This window comes from Mercenaria mercenaria, chromosome 6, assembly GCF_021730395.1.
Source record: "Mercenaria mercenaria strain notata chromosome 6, MADL_Memer_1, whole genome shotgun sequence".
NCBI classification, from domain to species: domain Eukaryota; kingdom Metazoa; phylum Mollusca; class Bivalvia; order Venerida; family Veneridae; genus Mercenaria; species Mercenaria mercenaria.
Window position 1 is genome coordinate 86,949,114 of NC_069366.1, and position 21,878 is coordinate 86,970,991.

Genomic DNA, 21,878 nt, shown 5'->3' on the forward strand with positions numbered 1-21,878 from the left:
TTCAGTCTCAACTGGAATTTAATCTTTAAGTACTATCAAAACTAGCTGTCATCTTTTCAATCTAAAACCCAACTGAGACCGAAACTTGTTTTGTGAAGAATGGGCCTAAGAAGCGTCCAAGGTCAAAATTCCGATCATATTTCAAAAATGTTTTATGGCCAGTAAATGCATAGAATTGTCAACGAGATTATATTTTTGAATTAGTCAACTCCTATGACGCCATTTGAGCAATTCTGTGTGGTCATTCAATACAACAAGCTTTGAAGTCGATATTAGCCTTTTATCATTATTTACAAAGCCTTTTTAGTCAAACACATGCAAAAAAGGGGTATGTGTAGATACTTGTCTTCAGGGAACTTGAACGAAGATTTAAACTCATGAAAACTCAAGGTCTATATTGGTTTAAAAATTCATTATGTAGCCATCACGTATATCGTGGTAGGGTGACCGGGAATACTGAATGAATTCAGTATCGTATAAAACTGAATCTGTAGGGTTTGAAATGGTTAAGAATATAATAATACCACGCGTGGCATATTTTTGCCGTGATGCATTACGATGTCACGCATCGTACCGTGCATATTCAAAATTGTGCGTCGTACAATAGCATTTCAGCGTCGCGCGTGCTATAATACGAAAGCCCATGCTCCATATACACTATATACATTTTTGTTACCAAAAATGTTGTTGTGATCCCCTACCGTAAGGGTCGGTGAACCTCTTGCGGCGCAGAGGAAGAGTGTATTTCTCCTCACCAGAAGGTCATTGGTTCAAATTCTGGTTTATAGGGTATGTTGATAGTTGAATCAACAGCCGTTTTCAATGCCAGTGATATAAATACGATAGTCGGAAGATTTGAATATACATTAATCAAAAAGCGGTATAAAAGGTAAAAGGGTGAAAAATTTTAAAAATGCCCCTACACTGTTAAGAAAATTTATTGGTAATTCATATATAATAAAACGGATATTGATAAATCTTATAGCTGTCTTTTCTCAGATATTTTAAATGAAAACAGTATTACGGCATTAGAACCGGATGCTAAATATGCAACTGTTAGTTATGCATAACTTCCTCATATACAGTTTGAGAAAACCCCTATAGTAAGTCCGTAGTCCGTGGTCCGCAGTACGCGTCGAAGTAAGCTGAAAATCTTTTAGCACCTTGAGCAGCGGGAATGACAGAACCAATGTTGTCGCATGATTGGCTTGACGTTGTGGAGGATACGGAAATACAATTCACCGACCACTGTTACTGTCATTATCATGCGTGGAAACAATAACAAAAAGATGTTATTTTCAATAGATATCTTTTATCAATGAAAGGAGCAACACATGTATACGGTTTTCTTCAGAAAATGACTAAATGTTCCTATAAAACAACGAAGTTATGCTATTTCCAATAAATGTCTCTCCTTGTGTCAATTAACATAGGAATACTATTTCTAGAAAACGATTTAAATGAATGTCATCTGTTGTGAGCAATACATGGATACTATTTCAGTTTAATAACTTTAACATTAAAATTATTAATGCAACAACAGCGTTAGGCATCTCGTTCTTTTTTGGTTTTTTGTTTATCTTTTTTTTTTGTTTTGGTGGCAGGTAATAGAGACTGTTGTTGGATGCAAATTATCACAATTACACAGCACATGTATAGTGAAGTACTTGCATTTGTAAAGTATTATTCTGTTGGTAATGCTAATTCAATCTACAACTTAATATCATAGCATTGCAAAAACTAAAATATATGAGTGATAGGATTACAAAGTTTTTTAACATAGAAAATAAGTTCTAAAGTGGTGTAAATGAAACGAAACAAAAACCTTTTGGGTATGCTTAAACTCCAAAATACTGTCATATTATCATGTTCATCACATGTGAACTGTTAATCATCGCAATAAAAAATGATGTATCATGCGCTTTTACAAATATCTGATACAAGTTTTTTTCACTTCTGCTTTTGTTGTTTTTCAAATCTGTGTATCTGAAGACAGTCCATTCATTTTCCCTGACCGTGAATAAGTGCCTCTACTCAGAATTTCCATTTCCGTCTCTACATCAAGAATTTGTTAAGTCGTTCTCTATTCCTCTAGACCAGCGTCGCAATCCATCTTTCCGTTTTTAACCGACTGTACGAAAATTTTAAAGTTATCTAATGGCAATTTTGTCTTTTCCGCAGCTGGTACTTTTGTCATTTTGTCAATCCATGCGGTTACATGTTTGAATCTTTCGTTGTCGAGTTTGAAACCTGGAACCTGCACATCGAATAGACTTAAACGCTCCATATGTGGCCATATATTGAAGTCGATCATCATGGGTTTGTCTCCTGATCAAAGAAAAGTGTTGATGGTTTAAAAGTTGTTTTTTTTTAAAAAATTAATTGTAAAGTATAAAAAGAGGACCCAAGGCTCCTTATCGCTCATCTAAGCTAGTTTTGAAACTTAAGATGGTCAGGTTTAAACTTGTCTCAGATTTACAAGAGAAACCGTCTGACTAGGTTTCATGTGGATCAAGTTGAAGTAGGAAGTGTGTGCTGCAGTATACATAAAACACAATTAAACACACGTTGGAACTAGAAGGAACAGGAAGCCTTACAACAGTAAAGTGACAGGAACAAAACTTCCTATAAGTTTGCAATGATATGCCATTAAACGCATTGAGATACATGGGGTACAAACTTTGATTGTCTAAGTCTAAGGCCATACCTCTGGTATTGCAAACTAACACAAAAATCTCAGGTGCACAAATTCGCATGCTGGATAATATTCCTACATGGTTTCATGACTCTACGTGAAATATATTTGTAAAATGTATGCAACACAAACTTTTAAGCATTTTATGTGTATTTATCGCTAAGTCAGTGACCATAACTCCAATCTGGTCGAGTGAAGTCCCAGAACACCAGGGGTGTAACTTTACATGCTACTGGTATATAACAATCCCCTAATGTTTTATGACTCTAAGTAAAATACTTTTTGAGATACATGCCACACAAACTTGCATCAAATATTTGCATATTTTTTAAAATCGAGGGCCATAACTCTGGTCTGACTGGCAGAAATCTTGAACAAAATTTGAGGTGCACAACTTCACATGCTGAATAATATTCCTATGATGTTTCATGACCCTATGTCATAATTATTTGAGATACATGCCACACAAACTTTGGCTCTTTTTATGCATAAGGGCCATACCTTTATTTTAGCTGTGTGAGATCCAAATCAAAACCCCTGGTGCACAAACTTCTCGTGCTGAATAACAATCTTGTGAGGTCTGGCGACTCTCTGTCAAACACTTTTTGAAATATGAACGACACAAATTAGGACGGACAGACAAGAGCAATTCTAAGTGCCCCCACCCCCTCCCCTTCCATTTCCCTCCAAAATTTTGTGGGGAGGCATAATACGAGTCATAACCTCAGACCTCAGAAAAATATATCAGATATGGAAATCCAGATTCCAGAAAAAACGCATGTCCTCTTCATGCTAATGACGTACGCCAAATTTCATTCCAACTGCATGGAAATTGTTGGAGCAGTTGAGAACACAAAGTTCCGATGCAGTTGTAATATTTCAAAGTCCAAAAACGTCCATAACTCAAAAACATTAATCGGATATGAAAGTCCCGATTGTATGCGCATGTCCCCTTCATGCCTTGATTACGTGTACCAAGTCTCATTTCAGGTGGATGAAAGTGAAGGCGGAATCGAGTACACAATGTTCTAATGTTATTGTTGTATATCAGTGTCTAAACAAAAAGCATAACTCCAAAAAACAACAATCGGACGAGAAAGTTACGAAAATATACGCATGTCCACTTTTCATTCCAGTTAGGAATAGTTGAACATGTGACGGACGGACTGACAGACTTCCGGACAGTTCAAACACAATATGCCTTCCCGGATCTTCCACACCAGGGGCATAGAATATTATTTGTTGTTATCATTAAACTAATTAGTAGTAAACACTCTGGATAGAGGAAATGCGGTATAATAAAACTTATTATGATTGCAAACTAAGATAACATAATTGAGCCGTGCCATGAGAAAACCAACAAAGTGGGTTTGCGACCAGCATGGACCCAGACCAGCCTGCGCATCCGCGCAGTCTGGTCAGGATCCATGCTGGTCGCTTACAGTTTCTCTAATTTCAATAGGCTTTGAAAGCGAACAAGCATGGATCTTGACCAGACTGCGCGGATCCATGCTGGTCGCAAACCCACTGCGTTGGTTTTCTCATGGCGTGGCTCATATCATTATAGGTTTGCAAATAGATTCGCGTTACTAGATCGATATTTGAGGAAATTATTTTCCGGTTATTTTAGGGAAAGATAAATGCCTGAACATAAATAATTTTCCCAAAAGTAACATGATTGCAAACTAAGATAACATAATTGAGCCGTGCCATGAGAAAACCAACAAAGTGGGTTTGCGACCAGCATGGATCCAGACGAGCCTGCGCATCCGCGCAGTCTGGTCAGGATCCATGCTGTTCGCTAACAGTTTCTCTAATTTCTCTTAGGCTTTGAAAGCGAACAAGCATGGATCTTGACCAAACTGCGCGGATGCGCAGGCTGGTCTGGATCCATGCTGGTCGCAAACCCACTGCGTTGGTTTTCTCATGGCGTGACTCATATCATTACAGGTTTGCAAATAGATTCGCGTTACTAGATAGATAGTTGAGGAAATTATCCGGTTATCTTAGGGTAAGATAAATGCCTGAACATAAATAATATTCCCAAAAGTATCATGATTGCAAACTAAGATAACATAATTGAGCCGTGCCATGAGAAAACCAACAAAGTGGGTTTGCGACCAGCATGGACCCAGATCGGCCTGCGCATCCGCGCAGTCTGGTCAGGATCCATGCTGTTCACTAACAGTTTCTCTAATTTCAATAGGCTTTGAAAGCGAACAAGCATGGATCTTGACCAGTCTAGTCTGGATCCATGCTGGTCGCAAACCCACTGCGTTGGTTTTCTCATGGCGTGGCTCATATCATTATAGGTTTGCAAATAGATTCGCGTTACTAGATAGATATTTGAGGAAATTATCCGGTTATCTACGGTTATTTTAGGGTAAGATAAATGCCTGAACATAAATAATATTCCCAAGAATATCAAAAACTGCCACCATTTAAGTTATTATTTCCTTCAATCATCAACTTGATGACCAGTTAGGATTAATATTTTCTAACGAACTGTTCGCAACAAAGCTTTACTGCTGTTTTGTTTTCAAAACAGATTATGACTGTAGTTGTTTTATCGCAGGACAGAAAGTTTGTCCTTTATTAAGAAAGTCTATGTTTCAGGTCATTGTATTGACACGATAGATACATAGATATACCTCCAAAGAATTTAGTATTTCTAGCTTCCAGTTCTTTTTCAACACGATCTAATGCCGATAACAATTCTGGAACAACGTCCTCTTCCTTTCCGCCAGGATAGAATATTCTGTAATACTGTGTCACAACCTTAAAGCAGTAGAATAGAACAATTTCTCTAATTCTTTAAAGTCTACTTTTTCGTACAATTATCAGAAACATATATATCTGTGAATATCTACATTATGGCGTATTCACTGTTTTTGTTGTTGTTGGGTAGAACCACCGACCTATGAAATATTCAACGCCCCGATTGAGGCTCGAACCCATATCGGTGAGGGGCAAGTGATTTAAAGTCAGCTACCTTAACCACTCGGCCACGGAAACCCTCACTGTGAAGTTTGGTTGAATAATAAGAAAAGACATGCGCTTATATTTACACTTGTCGTTAAAACCAATACTTCGGTGATATATATAGAACCCACGACCTGCTAGCTGATCTTCATAGCTCCACTAGATACCTAAAGTGTTTCGGATCCTTACCTTTGACCATATTTCCACGACCATTTTGTCTTTTGCCGCTTGATAAGGATCATTCTGTATTAATTTTTCACCTGGGAAGACTGAATCAAGGTATTCATTAATGATGACGGAATCAAAAATTATGACGTCATCATTTTCAATGGCGGGAACGAGTCCAAGACAGTTTATCTTTTGCAAGTACCATTCTGGCTTATTGGTGAGATCAATGTTAACGGTCTCATACCTGTAAAAGTTACCAAAACACATTGTTGACACTATAAGAATACATAGTGATGTTTGACCTGATTGAATAAAGTGAGATGGCGAGACCATCAAATTACAAAAATTAAGGTTTTGGTACACGCAAACTAACTCTGAAATCTGCTGATCAAAGCGATCATGCCGAAAACACCATTTTATTTTTAAACAAACAAAGAATTCTTTCATTTTTATTAATAAAAAATGACAAAGAGGAGCATTTAATTGTTCATTTGTTTGTGCTGCAGACTATCAGAAGTTTCTAGTTTTCGCCAAAGAGTTATCTTACGATTATATCATAACTAACTTTTCAAACTGACATACCACACCATGCATTGTAATATTTGGCAACTTCATTATATTCAAAAGTTATCTCCTCTTTATCTGGATAATAATGTTTTGCCTTTATTGCAATAACTATTGGCAGACTGCTGCGCATATTCAAATGTTAAGTAGCTTCATAAATATAATTCATATAATTGAGCCGTGCCATGAGAAAACCAACAATGTTGTTTTTCGACCAGCATTGATCCAGACCAGCCTGCGCATCCGCGCAGTCTGGTCAGGATCCATGCTGTTCGCTAACGGTTTCTCTAATTGCAGTAGGCTTTAAAAGCGGACAGCATGGATCCTGACCAATCTGCGCGGATGCGCAGGCTGGTCTGGGTCCATGCTGGTCGCAAACCCACTATGTTGGTTTTCCCATGGCACGGCTCAATTATAATGCCAAATACAAAATCTCACGGAATGTTTTTGTGCTCCAGGACGAGACGGGTTCTTTTCACGTAAGGACAGTACCGCATGCTGTATAATCTTAGAACACCCTGCTCCCGACTAGGGTACTCACTCCCTGAAACACCAAAATGGAAACATTATGATGAAAGAACTTTATCATTTGTTTTATAGATAGTTTTGATACACAATTGTTTTCATAATGACCCTGTAACAAATCCAAGGTTTCTCGTGTTAGTTAACCCCAAAGTCTCAGAACGTAGTTATTGTTATGTGTACGTTAATACATTTATTTTGAGAATAAATTAATAGATCTACTACACATGTTTTAATCGTGCATTTGCAAGTTTACGTTTAAGTAACACTGTACACAAATAATCTTGGTCAACGTTATATTTAGATACTATAGTATGTCTGCATTATACATGTATTATAATTATACGTATCATAATAGTATAAAGCTAAGTATGTAGAGCTATTAGTATGTATATTATAGAACTATCAATTGCATACCTATTATAATGCTAATTTAAAAGTTACATTTAAAAAAAATGTGGATAAACAATTATACTACCTGATCCGAGTGACCGCTGGGTAGACATGTTCAGTTGTATATCCAACACTGTTTCAAATACATTTATATACACTTTATGAAGTTCAAAAACAGGAACAGGAACACCCGGCTATAACAACAAATAGAAGGGAGGATACTCCTTTCTATCTGTACTGATTTTCTTATATTCCGTTTCATTAAAGCTATATCTGTGTTGAATTTAATACATAGATAAATAAAAAAACGGTATTGTGTTATCTTATTTCCATACTAGAAGTTCAAAACCGTGAAAAAAATTCAACGTCACCGTAAACTGGTACATTTATTATTTTATAATAATTATGTCACGAAGAAAAGTATATATTATATATACCCTCGGACTCAAAATGTGCGTTCGGTCCCTAAATTTCATCTCTCGTGAAATTAATAGTCTGAATTTTCACTCTAATTACTATTTCCTCTTTTAAAGGGACTGGCCTCCAGATCGTTCGACAAACAAAAAAAAATTTTTTTAGATATCTGGAAATAAATGCTATATTTCTTAAGAAGGCTTTAAAACTTAATTACTGACACACTACATGTTACGGAAACACTTGAGAATTTGGTGTTTTTACTTCTTTTTACGATGAAAATCGAAAAGCGTTTGTAACGCTTTACTCCAGGTAAACTGTCTCGATTATAAATATCTATATTTGGAATTCATAATTCACTAATTCCGCTATAGCGCTGTTGGTTACGACGACTGGCAAATGTCTTTATTGCCGCGGCGGTCCGGGGTTCGATTCCCGACGCGGTCATCCTTTTTTCTTGATTTAGAATTTTTAAAATATTTAAGAAACAAAAACTCATATTCTAATGTTCATAATGTGACCAATCTTTCAAAAAGATTATTTTTAGCCAAATCTGGAGGTCAGTGCCTTTAAGTGATTGACCCTGTAATCAGTAGCGTATGATCATTTCTTGGACCGACTATGTTCGTTTGTTTTTTTCATGTAAGTGCATTGTATTTAGTCTATTCTTCTCTATACAAACTTGTTCTTACTCATATACTTATCAAAAACGTAATGTACCTTCTTCCTCTATGGTAGATAAATCAGCTGCTGTTGCAGTACAATAATTTAGATTTAAATATAATGATTTACAAAAAGGGGAGTAATTGTAATGGTGTATAGTCCTGTCGTTATCAAATTAGTGTGCATTACCTTTATTTAATGATGGCAATTTCTGAACTCTGCAGTTTTTATTTTATTTTCGTTCTTGTATTTTCTAAATTGTTGTATGAACTGGTGATATCCATTGATTAATTAATGATACCTTAAAATGAATAAGAATTATGACAAAATAGTGAATAGACAGTCAAACAGCACTCGTGAAATGATTTAAAACTAAATGTAAAATTCTTGCTGGCTTAAAACCGCCATTCCTAATTTCTGATATAGTTGGTATGGTTGATATCTTATGTGTGTTTTAGAAGGACAGTCAACGCATGTCACAAATTTAGAGCATTTTGTTTACTATCAAAATCTTTTAATTATGGAAATATAACACCCTTTTTGATTGGTTATCTGTTATTCTCCTCTCTTAGGTCATAGGTTATTTTATACACTCAGTTAGGTCACAGGTCATATTTGTATTCCTACGCCGTGGTTAATAAAAGAATATACTTTCGCGCCTTTCAGCACAGTTTTGTCAAACAGATATCGAGAAAGATGTTCTTTTGAAAATTGCCACTCCCACCCACCCATATATAATACTTTTCATTTGAATTCGCTTATTTATTATGTGAAAGGTTGAATTTTGTTATACATTTGTGTTTATATACATAAAAACTGAAAATTTCACTTTTATTGATTATTATACATATATTTAATATATATTAGTATACATGTTTCATTGTTGTGATACAGCAGATTATGCAGTTATCTTTTGAAATTTGCATGTTTGATATTGCTGTATTATGCCTGCTATTTATTTTTAATATTCATGCAAGCGTATTTTGTTGTATTCAGATAGTGTTCCTGTAGTAAGAGGTCACTTGATGAGTTAATTGTAAATTGTCTATCTGATCATTTATATATTGTTTAGAATAACTCGAAGTGAATTTCTAAATAAAGGTGGTCTACGAATGTGCACATTGCAAACTATATATAAAATGTTTGTAAGAGTCTTAAGTTTCCAAAACCAGTTGATGCCATAATGCAAATGGTGGGCAAAGTGCTCAAATTCAAGATGGCCGCCAATATGGCCGCCGAAAATTAAAAATCATACTCATGATACATACTGACTGTACAATATATTTCAAATTTAAAGGCATCGTCCTAGTCTTGTACTAGTTTCTGTTGCAGAATAGATTAAAACATAGTATATTTCATCTTTAACTAAATTGAAATAAATTCTTACAAAATATGATGGATTTTGCATGCAAAATGATCAGAAAAATTGTTGTTTACATACATTCTTTTAATAATTCTACCACTTTTAATTACTTGATAACAGTTTACAAGTTTTATGCTTTATAATGTTCAGAATTTCATAAACTATATCATAAGTATTTGACATGACAACTTTTATTTAAATTATTATCTGTTAATCCAGCAATCAAGAGCTAAGTAAACAGCTTAGTGGGTGGGGTAAATCTATGTACACTTACATAAAATATGTGTGTAATACTTAAAAATTCATATTTAGTAAAGGTGCAGGTTTTTATTCCCCCGGCATCTACTGATGCGGGAGACATAAAGTGATTGTCCTGTCCGTCCGTCCGTTCGTTCGTTCGTTCGTCCGTCCGTCCGTACGAGGTTAACCAAATTGGACCGTTTCGTCTAGCATCAATACCCTAACTAGAATGACTTGATACTAATGCAGATGTAACCTGTGACCATTCCTCATCTTCAGACATCACCTGACCTCAGTTTGACCTTGACCTTGAACTTGACCTCGTTTTGGACTTAGGTTGCTTTGTATCGACAAGGATGCCACCGGGGGCATCAAGCCTTTATTGAACGCAGCTCCATGTTTAATGTTTAATGTGCAAATTAATTTCGGACCTCTTTGCTGGCAAAGTGTGCTAGACTCCTGCTGCATATAAACCAGTTCTGACTGTGGCATCAAGAGGTACTGCGGGACAAGTACCTCCGCTGGTACAAATGCGCCCACATCGGGTTTCGTGCCAAGTATTATTAGTAGTGACATTGGAGGAAAAAAGCCTCCACATGGTACAAATACGCCCGCATCCGTGTCTTAGTAGTGGTACCGGGGGGCAAGTACCTCCGCCTGGTACGAATACGCCCTCATCAGCTTTTGTGTCAAATTATCTTTTGGGTGGTTCCGGGGAATGTGCCCCGCAGCAGGGTACAATTGTACCAGCATCCAAGTATATGCCGCTTTATCTTATGAGTGGGAGTGAGGTACTTGACCCTCATCATGGTACAGCTGTACCAGTTTTGGGTACGGTACAACAATCTAAGGCTGAAATATGGAATAGGCTGTGTCCGCCCGACATAAAACAGTCCACTTTGGTACAACCACCCAATTATAGGGGAGGAGCAGGGCTGCAGGGCCCTACAACTGGTTCAAATGTGCCAGGAACTGTGCCTGCACTACATCCTACAGGTGGCACTTGGGATCAATCCCGTCCACTTGACGGGGGCAAGAATGCTATTGCATATGGATAGCACAGGCGATCATCCCACTCCTATTGACACAAATATACCCGCAACAGTTTCTGCACCAAAACCCAAGTTGCATTTGGAATAATATCCGTCCACCTGATCAGAACGCTCTGGTTTGACCACCCTACCCTATGGTTGACACCGGGGTTCAGGCCCCTAGAATTAGTACAAATGTACCGGCTATGGCTCCTGTACCACATCTCACCGGTGGAACAAACGGTGGTTCGATCCTTTCCACATGCAGCTAGTGACCATGTTGTTGCACAAACACCCTACTGTATGAGTGCCATCTTACCATACGACTACGTCCTTTGCGCAAATGCCTGCTAATGTATCTTTTGTGGCCTCGACACCATACACTATGGCTGCTTCAATGCCACCTGATGCCGTGGCTACTCCCATGATCCGCACCCCAGCTTATGCAAATATGCATGCTAGGGCACCGTTCCAAGTGTTGCCACAAGGGCACAGATCTTACCTAGGGTAAATGAGTCGATTGCGGCTCAGATCATGTACCCTTGGGGAGGTTCCGGTCTGTTATATTTGGATTCAAGAGATACAACCCCTTATGAACATCAAGTGAGTGCTGTGGCTCAAGCCAATTTACCAACCAATGGTTCCATCTTGAACCATGAAACCTGGGCCCCCAGGGGCTATTGGGGACGCAACAGCATGCGCCTTATGTGCTCCCCAGCAATTCTGGTTTGCAAGACTATAATAGCTCGGGTGTGCAGTTTATGAACCAAAATGGGGTTGCCCTCGCACAACCTTCTGCAAGACCAAATGAAAATTCCAAAAGAGATTTTAAGCTGCCAAAACTGCCACCATATGATGGCATCTCAAGTTGGCGAACCTTCAGTCATAAGTTTGAAACATGTGCACGTTATAATAAGTTGGGGAAGAACAGAGCAAATTTTATATAGAATTGAACCTTTCCGGGAAGGCAGGGGAGTTCTTCTCAAATTCAATCAGACGTAGGCCTAACATCTCCTATGCAGAACTAATTATAAAATTGGAACGGAATTTTGGGGATTTAACACCCCCCTACCCCTCCTCCCCCCACACACACTGAAAGATATCTAGTCCAACTTCAGTCTGCTACACAACGCCCGGATGAGAGCCTTGACGATTGGTCAGATAGGGTGTTAGAATTGGCCACTGAGGCATTTTCATCCGTTGACCAGGCATTGATAGAATCACAGGCTGTAACCCGCTTTTGTTATGGAATGCGGGACGTAAGTGCAGCTGAACATATGATCCATCTCAAACTAAATTCGGTACGCTCGTGCTTAGAATGTGCTAAGGAATTTCAACAGTGCCATAATGCATTACAGGGCAATCTGTCTCCGCATAAGGAATGTCCAAATATTAGGGCTACTAGGGAGTCAATTCCCAGACGGAGAGGTTCAGTTCAGAGAGGCTTGCCTCCAGTACAGACTCAGATAGTTCAAGTCCGACTATTAGTTCTAAAGTCGCTCCAACCCCAACGCAACATGCCCTCTCAGAGTTACTATTAAACAGTATGATTAAAGTCCAGGAGACCGCTAGCAAAAGCCAACTTAAATACCAAGAAAACGCTACTAAGCAGCAGACAGATTTGTTGAAAGCTATGTCTGAGCTCACCGCCAAATTTGAACAATCATTGTCTCCCTCTCCGTATAGTCCTGGAAGAAATAAGTCTCGGGAAAACTGTCCGGGTTGATCAGGTAGTCCTAGTCGGAATGGGGGAGGCTGCTTTAATTGTGGGGGAAGTCATTGGCTGAAGAATCGTTTTTTGCCTAGATCTCCAGGGAGATGCTTTAATTGTCAGGGAGATCACCTGAGAAGATATTGCCCTGAACTGAAGGAGCAGAGTGATTCTCCGTCTGACCGGAGGGTCACTTTTCAAGAGTAAGCAATATTTCAAATAAGGTAGGGTGTCCTCCGTGATGATCACGGTAGGAGTCTTAGTTTTTATATTTATATTTTGATGTACACAGGGGGAGTACCCTTGTAAATTTTACATGATGTAGGTGAAATTTTACAACCGATCAATTCAGAATATATAAGACAGGGGAGGTTACACTTGTAATGTAAATAATGTACATGAATTGCCTTTTTTATGATTGGTCAGTTTAGGATGTATAACAAAGGGAAGATTACCCTTGTAAATTTTATATGATGTAAGATATTAAACCAGGGAGGTTACCATTTTGTATAGTGTATGTTCTCAAGGATCTATTTCTCCCTGCATTTACCACATAGTTGGCAGGGAATGTCCAGGCCATTTTGAGTATTCACCAGGTCACCGACTGGAAATAATTAATTCCCGATAGTTTGTTAATGCTGGAGTTGAATGCTCAGTATTTTGTCCTATGGGGGTTTTCAGATTTGGCAGCCCACATTTGTTGGGCATTTTGTCCCATGAGAATTTCAGATTTGGCAGCCCACATTTGTTGGTCATTTTGTCAATGGGGTTTCACGATTTGGCAGCCCACATTTGTTGGGCATTTTGTCCTATGGGGTTTTCAGATTTGGCGGCCCACATTTGTTGGGCATTTTGTCCTATGGGGTTTCCAGATTTGGCAGTCCACATTTGTTGGACATTTTATCCCATGGGGTTTTCAGATTTGTCGGCCAACATTTGTTGGGCATTTTGTCCATGGGGTTTTCCGATTTGGCAGCCCACATTTGTTGGCCATTTTGTCCTATGGTGTTTCCAGATTTGGCAGCCCACATTTGTTGGACATAACTGCCCACACAGTGGCAGAAATTAATGGAACGTGCACAACGGGTGTTTTGACCCTCACAGCCAAAAAACCTCGGGCCCTGTATTTCCAATAGAAGAGCGGACAGTTTCGTTATTTCCGGTATCTTTGGTGTAAGGGAAAGTTTCCCTTGATCTAAGTAATTTAATTAAGCAGTTTATTCACTCTGTATTTGGTGTAGGGGAAAGATTCATTTATTAGATATTTGTATATGAATATTAACATTTATAACCTATATTCTGTTTCGTTTATTCTATAAATATCAAAAAGAAAATACAGTTTACTCTATAAATCACAATACAATTAAATAATCAACATATGTACGACTGTGATAACGCAAAAAAATCAACCAACTATAGCATATTCTTCAAAGGTGTTGCTGCCGGTATAAAATATAAGTCATAGCAAAAACATTGCCGCAGCCATCTTGGCGGCCTTTTTTTTAATAAACTTGGTACGTTTCGTCTAAATATATATTTCGTACTTTATACATTGTTTTGATAATGAAACTATAGTAGGATGTATACAAAACTGAAGATGATTATCAATTTATTTTTTATTTTAAATGTTATTAGATATACATTGTGTTCTATATTGAATTACCCCACCCACTTATAAATATATATATTATCAATAATTTGAATGTATCCTTTAACAAAATAATAATATTATTACAATTTATTATCACTTGTTCAACACGGGATTGCATTGTGTAAGGAACAACAGTAAATAGAGGAATACAAACAGTATATTGGCCGCATGTTCAAGAAAATAGTATTCATCACATTTAAGTCCATATAAAATTGGTATAAAATGTGTCAGAAAGTTGTATTTCATATCGATAAATGCATATAATTTTGCAGATTTATAACTTTAACATTTTTATAATAACTTCAAATTAATTTACGACAGTTAAATGCTTTTATTTTGCAATTTTATGCATTGGGTATCATTTTCATGTATCAGCGGCCATGTTGGTGGCCTTCTTGAATTTGAGGACATTGCCCAGTGACTAGAAACTGGCATCAGGCAGTTCTGAAAACTACATATTCTGACGAACATTTCGGTATGCAGAAGTTGATGTGCACATTCATAGACCACCTACTTCCAGTTTTAAGCTACTTATTTGGCCATATTTGCAGCATTAATTCACTATAAATATCTGTCTGTCATTGGTGATTTTAGTCGTTGAATTAAAAAATAGACTATAAGTGTCATGCGTCTTAGTTTGCATTCAGATGTATGTGCAAATTATTTTCAGTCCCAACTTTTAACACAGCAACGAAAATATCTTATGCAAGCGCTTTATAAAGTAAATATATAGATTTTTTTCTGTTTGAACAAACATGTAAATTTAGAATATCGGTCACTGATATAAATGTGACTAGATAACGTATAAAGTAAGTTAAAATATCCAGCTAAAAAGTAAAGGCGTATTCTTAGAATATCGGCACTGGTGTTTTTTTTCTTCCAAAATGTTTGTGAAAACGGACTTTTTCCCTCCTTAATGACACACACGACTTATCGCAATTCGATGAGTAGTTAAGAAATTTTGATTGACATTAATTTTCAACTGTCTAAAAACTTCGGCATTTAAATATCGTAAATCAGCAATTAGAGGACTGTTCTGTTTTAATACACATTTATATAACAACAAATGAGTATGTATATATCGAAATCATCCAGAAGCCAACTGGAACATGTTTATATTTCTTGAAACAGTCATCCAGTATAACCAGTTTTAGAACATTACTAGGAACACCGTTAAAACGAATGCTTAATCATCCATTGATCGCGTAAATAGAGAATATTAGGTTACTGTCTGATAAATTTAAATTTATTAGGCGAGTAGAAGAAAATATATTAGGCGAGGCTGTGCCGAGCCTTATATTTTTTCGTAGACCAGCCTAATAAATTAAAATTTTTCAGACAGTAATCTAATATTCTATTTATCCTACCTGTTCAGAAAATAGGGAAAAAAGTCGTTGGAAAGAGCAACAGCGTGTAGACTTGACGTCATATACGACGTTTGCAAGTGCAATTCTATTTGTGGATAAAATTGAAAAATTGCAATAACTTTCTTGTTTCTGGATAAAAACTTTTGATATTACCACTTATTTTCTTAGTTAGAACATTTCCAGTACAATGATAACGGTTTTTATGAAAAATTCGGAAAAAGGTGTTTTCAAAATTTCCGGCTGAAGCGCTGTAAAAGTGAAAAATAGCAATAACATTTTTGTTTCCGGATAAAAACCTATAATTTGACCACTCATTTTCTAAGTTTAAGCATTTCCAATACAATGGTGACGGTTTCAATGCAAAATTTTGATAAAATATGTGATTTCAAAAATTTCCGCTAAAGTGATATCTTGACAATGACTAGATAAAGCAAAGTTTATTAGGCAGGCCGATTTTATGCTATATCTTGTATGAGGGTAGGATAATTTCTTATTCGTTTTAAAGGTATCGTATGCAATTAACAGTTGAGTCGTTTATATACCCGTATATGAAATCCGTATATGAACTTGCGCAATGTACCTTTACGTATGACTTGTCACTGATAACAGCCGCTGAGAGTATAAACTAGGACGCGAGTTTAAAAATTAGGAAAAGGTGTATAGTTTTAAATAATATATTAAACTACCTGAATATTAGTTAGTGGATAACTGAACACCGAAGAATCAAAATGCCGACAGAAATAGCTTTCCGAAAAGGTAAATATTCTATATATTAATAATTTGAAAATTTTCAAATAATACTTTGCTTAATGCATTTATTTCATTCATTAATTTGTGTATGTTTAATTTCTTTACATTCATATCAGTTAACGTATACGTGTTTCACTGTAATATGATTCTATGCACAGTAAATATAAGAGACCTGTAAAGCATTTAAGTTCAACAAACAACAAAAATATATTCACATCATAAGACTAGAAACGGGCTGCTAATTGATAGTATCGAAAAGAATATTAAAAAAAAAGCATCAAAGTAAAAGCTTAAGTTGTCCTAATATATGTAACATCACTCGCCTCCTTGGAAGACATCATTAATTATCAAGGGTCATTAAACCGTTCTTAGATGTTTAGAATATGAATAATTTATACTATATATTCAGTCATATATTCAGTACACTTATTCTAGGCTTTGAGCGACCAGCAAAGGATAAAATCACTAAAACGTAAAGAACGGCACCGATTACACTGAAATTCTTGTTACTAAGTAACACTGACAAGGACTAAATGCAATCATTGAAACTGCCAATTATAAGACAACGCGTAAAGAAAGAAAGTTGCCTACACAAATGTACAACCGTTTGAGCTTTGCGTAGCGATGCTTATACATACCATGCTAATGCTTTAGTCATTTTCATTACTACACATGTAAAAAATCATGTAGTTCATATATTCAAGGGGAAATTACCTAACCGCGGTTTATATCTTTTATTTACAGTTCTGTTTTCTATTGCTTTCGCAATATTTCTGCATACTTTTTAAAATACAGCGCTCTGAATCATTTACGACGGTTATTGCTAAAGTCGCATAGAAATGCATGATTTTCCATGTAATGCACGTGCCTCATAGGACATCTTGACATACGTGAACAATTGTATCAACTCTCGAATGCTCCGCCTTGGGCTTAAATTTAAATGGAACAGCTTTGTAAATTATGTAGAACACATTTTCGATTATCATGTCTATACCATCTCACACAAACGCACACCAAAAAAAGCCTAACCTCACAGAACAAAATTGTTTAAATAGTTGGTATAAAGACCATATAATCTTTAAGTCAAGTACATTATTTTTCATCTTGAGTAAAATTGTAACTTAACATGTTGATTTTTCTTTTCTAGGGAGCGAGTTCCCGGCGCTTGAACCCGGAAAGCTACGAGTGTACAGTATGAGATTTTGTCCATATGCTCAGAGGGCCCGTATTCTACTGATACACAGAAATATAGAGTAAATATTTTACTATTTCAAATTTATTTACCTTTAGCCAGCTGGCGGCAAGTGATTCTGGCTTTGCGACCAGTGCAGACCAAGGTCCTTGCAGGCTGATCATGGTCAGCACTGTTCGCTATTCAGTCAGTAAATTTTCAGTGAACACCTCTTCGAATAATAAATGGTATTGCCCAAACTGAATGATGGACCAGTCCATTTTAGAAAATTAGCATGGTAAAGGTTAAATCCTATTGCTCAAGCCTGCTTGTGGAAATATAAATTCCCTATATTAAAAAGTGTATCAGTGTTGTAATTCAAAGGTTTTTAATATGTTTATAGACTCTATATTCCTCCTTATTATTTATTTACGCTTTAGTCTTACAGCTGTTGTTACATCTTGTCTTGCATGAAGTGGAATTCTATAATCTGGATAAAGGTTGTAAAATCTATAATCTTGATAAAAGTTTCAAAATTTATATGTAAAATCTATAATCTTGATAAATGTTGTAAAATCTATAATCTTGATAAATGGTTCAAAATATATAATCTTGACAAAGGTTGTAAAATCTATAGTCTTGATAAAGGTTGTAAAATCTATCATCTTGATAAAGGTTGTAAAATCTATAATCTTGATAAAGGTTGTAAAATCTATCATCTTGATAAAGGCTGTAAAATCTATAATCTTGATAAAGGTTGTAAAATCTATCATCTTGATAAAGTTTGTAAAATCTGTAATCTTGATAAAAAGTTGTAAAATCTATAATCTTGATAAAAGTTGTAAAATTTATATGTAATATCTATAATCTTGATAAAGGTTGTAAAACCTATAATCTTGATAAAGGTTGCAAAATATATAATCTTGATAAAGGTTGTAAAATCTATAATCTTGATAAAGGTTGTAAAATCTATCATCTTGATAAAGTTTGTAAAATCTGTAATCTTGATAAAAGTTGTAAAATTTATAATCTTGATAAAAGTTGTAAAATTTATAATCTTGGTGAAGGTTGTAAAAATCTATAATCTTGATAAAGGATTTAAAGCCAAAACGTGAATTAAAATAAAAAGAGCGAATGAAGAGTCTATTAAAACAGTAGCCTTTGATAATTGTGTAGTTGCAAAGTATTACTGCAAGGTACAAGTCAAACGATTCGATTAGAAACTTTTAAACTCTTTTTAAAAATGAGTTACATTTTGAAAGCACCTTTTTTCAAGCAATTAAACACAATTTTCATCTACATGTTTTTTTTTCCTCTCGCAAATACAATTATTATATTATCAGACTGTTTCAAAGTATGAATAGTCTCTTTGAACGGAGGGAAATGTTTTACTAAAGGTATAAACACTTTTTTGGAAATAAAACGAAAGGTTAAAATTTACTCAAGCATATATTTAAAACACGTATAATTCTTGAATGCCAACATGTAAAAATTAGCAAATATTTTTTGTTAATAAATCAAAAAATATCAAGTTCAGCTTTCATTCTTTATATTTAAAGTGCAAATAAAAACTTGATGTTCTCTTTTATTTTTAATTCGTCATAAGCGTTCATCTTTCTTTGCCAATTTGTTGATTTATATTTAACAGGTTTGAGACAATCAATATAAATTTAAAAGAAAAGCCAGAATGGTTTCTAGAACTAGCTCCACTTGGCACAGTTCCAGCAATACAAAAAGATGACATCACTATTTACGATTCACCCATTGTATGTCAATATCTTGACGAAACTTGCCCAGGTGAAAAGCTCACACCAACCGATCCTTTGCAGAAAGCTAAAGATGCCATGTTGCTAGAAAGATACTCCAAGGTAATCAGTCTATTTCTATTTTCAGCGTTCACTAACATAAAAAGTTTAAATATACATGTTATAAATTTTACAACATTCATTCTTTCTAATCAAATGCTTAACCAAACGTCCTGTGGCCATGTTGTTAAGGTTGCTGGTTCCGATTGACTTGCCCATCACCACTGTGGGTTCGAAATCTCGATTAGAGTGTAGGACTTTTTCATGTAAGGAAGCCATCCAGCTGGCTTGTTGAAGGTCGGTGGTTCCACCGGATGCCCTATGCCTGAAATAATCTCTGATACATTGGGTCTTTTCCGTCCTGTAAAGATGGAAAGATGATACATGATCTCTAATTCTGGCGATATGGTATATTACGTACTCAACAAAACAAAATACAATTAAGGGGAAATTATTACCTTAATAGGTCTGGAAGTTTCAGAACAATATAACGATGTTGTGTACGAAAATGAGTGGGTATTACAGAAGTTTAATAATTGTAATAATAAGTTCATTAAGTTGCCGCAGCAAAGTAACGTTACTCAGGTGTATGATTCTAGAAATCTGGTCCTGTTGTGAATGGTATACTAGTAGTTGGTGATGTTAAATAAAATGAAAAAGTGGTTCCTTTCTCTTTAACAGAAAATCGTGACGCCTTTCTACAAAATGGCAAGCACTCAGTCCCCCGAGGCTCTTCAAGAACTAATGACCGGCCTCAACGTCCTGGAAGATGAGCTGAAATTAAGGGGTCAAAAATTCTTTGGAGGTTTGTTTTATGTCTGATTTATCAGTATCTTGATTTGTTCTTTACCTGTAGAAAATATGAATATGAGCCGCGCCATGAGAAAACCAACATAGTGCGTTTGCGACCAGCATGGACAGTCTGGTCAGGATCCATGTTATTCGCTTTCAAAGCCTATTGCAATTAGAGAAACCGTTAGCGAACAGCATGCATCCTGATCAGACTGCGCGGATGCGCAGGCTGGTCTGGATCCATGCTGGTCGCAAATGCACTATGTTGGTTTTCTCATGGTGCGACTCATATAGTTGAGATATTTGTGGTCTTCAAAGATATAGATAATAACCCTGTATACCGTGTTAGAATGAAAAAGATATAATATTATCTCAAAAATAATTTATCCGGAATAAAAACATTGTTTGTTGTTCACAAGAGTATTATTATATTAGCTGCCCTCGTGATATAATTCTTTCGCATCTGAACTCCAAACAAAGGTTTCATTCAACGACAAATGTTAACGTGGACGTTGTACGGCCGCCAAACGGCAGATATATTGATACTGGGGAGGTCGTTGTCGCAGTCAGTCTCTACCATAAAAACGAAGAAGAGCTGCACAATTCCAACTTATTATAAGTAATTCTATTTACCCTTATTATGCTGGGCACGACTGATTCTGCCTTTGCGACCATTGTAGATCATGACCAGCCTGCACATCCGTGCAGTCTGATCATGATCTGCACCGTTCGCCATTCAGTCAGTATATTTTTGGTTAGCACCCCTTTTAATAGTTAATGGTACTGACCAAATTGAAAAATTGACAAGTTTTATTATAGAAATTTAGCAGGGTAAGGGTTAAAATGTAACTAATTCCGTACATAATTTTGCAGGAGAAAAACCAATGCTGATAGATTTTATGATCTGGCCTCACATGGAGCGTGTAGTTGGTATGGGGCAAATCAATGACAAAGTGGCCATTAAGCCAGATCGTTTCCCGTTTCTGTCAGCCTGGATAGAGAACATCACCTCAGTCCCAGCGGTAAAAGAGACCATTTGCTCAGAAGAGAACTTTATAAAGCTTGTAGTAGCTAGGAAGGAGGGAAAGGAGATATATGATATTGGACTAGAGGAATAAGGAATTTCATCATGCGTGATTTAACTGTAGTTTTGTGTTAAGTAGACAGTACTAAAAGCTTTCTATGTACAAAGTACTCTGGCAATTAACTGTAGAATCGAGCTCGTGGTTGATTAGTACACGTGGGTGACATTACAGCTGATTTGAAACGAACTATTACGTCAGTGCCAATGAAGAAATGTAGTCTGATTTTTGCAAAATAAAAATCTGCTGATGCCTGTATTCATTTTTATTTTTAAATTATCAAACGGTGGTTGTTACTAATACTGTGTTATGCCTATGTTGCAGAACCAAACATTATCAACAGGAACTTATCCTAAGAATGACTGATATTCGACTGTACATTTGTGTCAAATACTTGTATGATCTAAATACTGTTAGCATTGCCAATGATGAGCATGATGTCTATATACAATTTCATCATTGATTTCCTTAACCTTTAGCCTGCTGGCGGCAAGTTGTTTTGCCCTTGCGACCA

The 21,878-nt window shown here is 36.2% G+C and overlaps 2 protein-coding genes across 2 annotated transcripts; one reads left to right on the forward strand and one right to left on the reverse strand.

Annotated features, from left to right (window-relative positions):
* Positions 1-1,283: 1,283 nt before the first annotated feature.
* LOC128557904 (pyrimidodiazepine synthase-like) lies at positions 1,284-7,572 on the reverse strand. Its single transcript, XM_053546556.1, has 5 exons — positions 7,410-7,572; positions 6,848-6,953; positions 5,867-6,089; positions 5,347-5,473; positions 1,284-2,328 (listed from the first exon to the last, which is right to left on the reverse strand). The coding sequence occupies exons 1-5, from the start codon at positions 7,435-7,437 to the stop codon at positions 2,084-2,086; spliced, it is 729 nt and encodes a 242-aa protein (XP_053402531.1). The 5' UTR covers positions 7,438-7,572; the 3' UTR covers positions 1,284-2,083.
* Positions 7,573-16,361: 8,789 nt separating this feature from the next.
* LOC123548298 (pyrimidodiazepine synthase-like) lies at positions 16,362-21,622 on the forward strand. Its single transcript, XM_045335446.2, has 5 exons — positions 16,362-16,520; positions 17,662-17,767; positions 19,334-19,553; positions 20,172-20,295; positions 21,156-21,622. Exons 1-5 carry the CDS (start codon positions 16,493-16,495, stop codon positions 21,398-21,400), a joined length of 723 nt encoding a protein of 240 aa, XP_045191381.2. The 5' UTR covers positions 16,362-16,492; the 3' UTR covers positions 21,401-21,622.
* Positions 21,623-21,878: the final 256 nt, after the last annotated feature.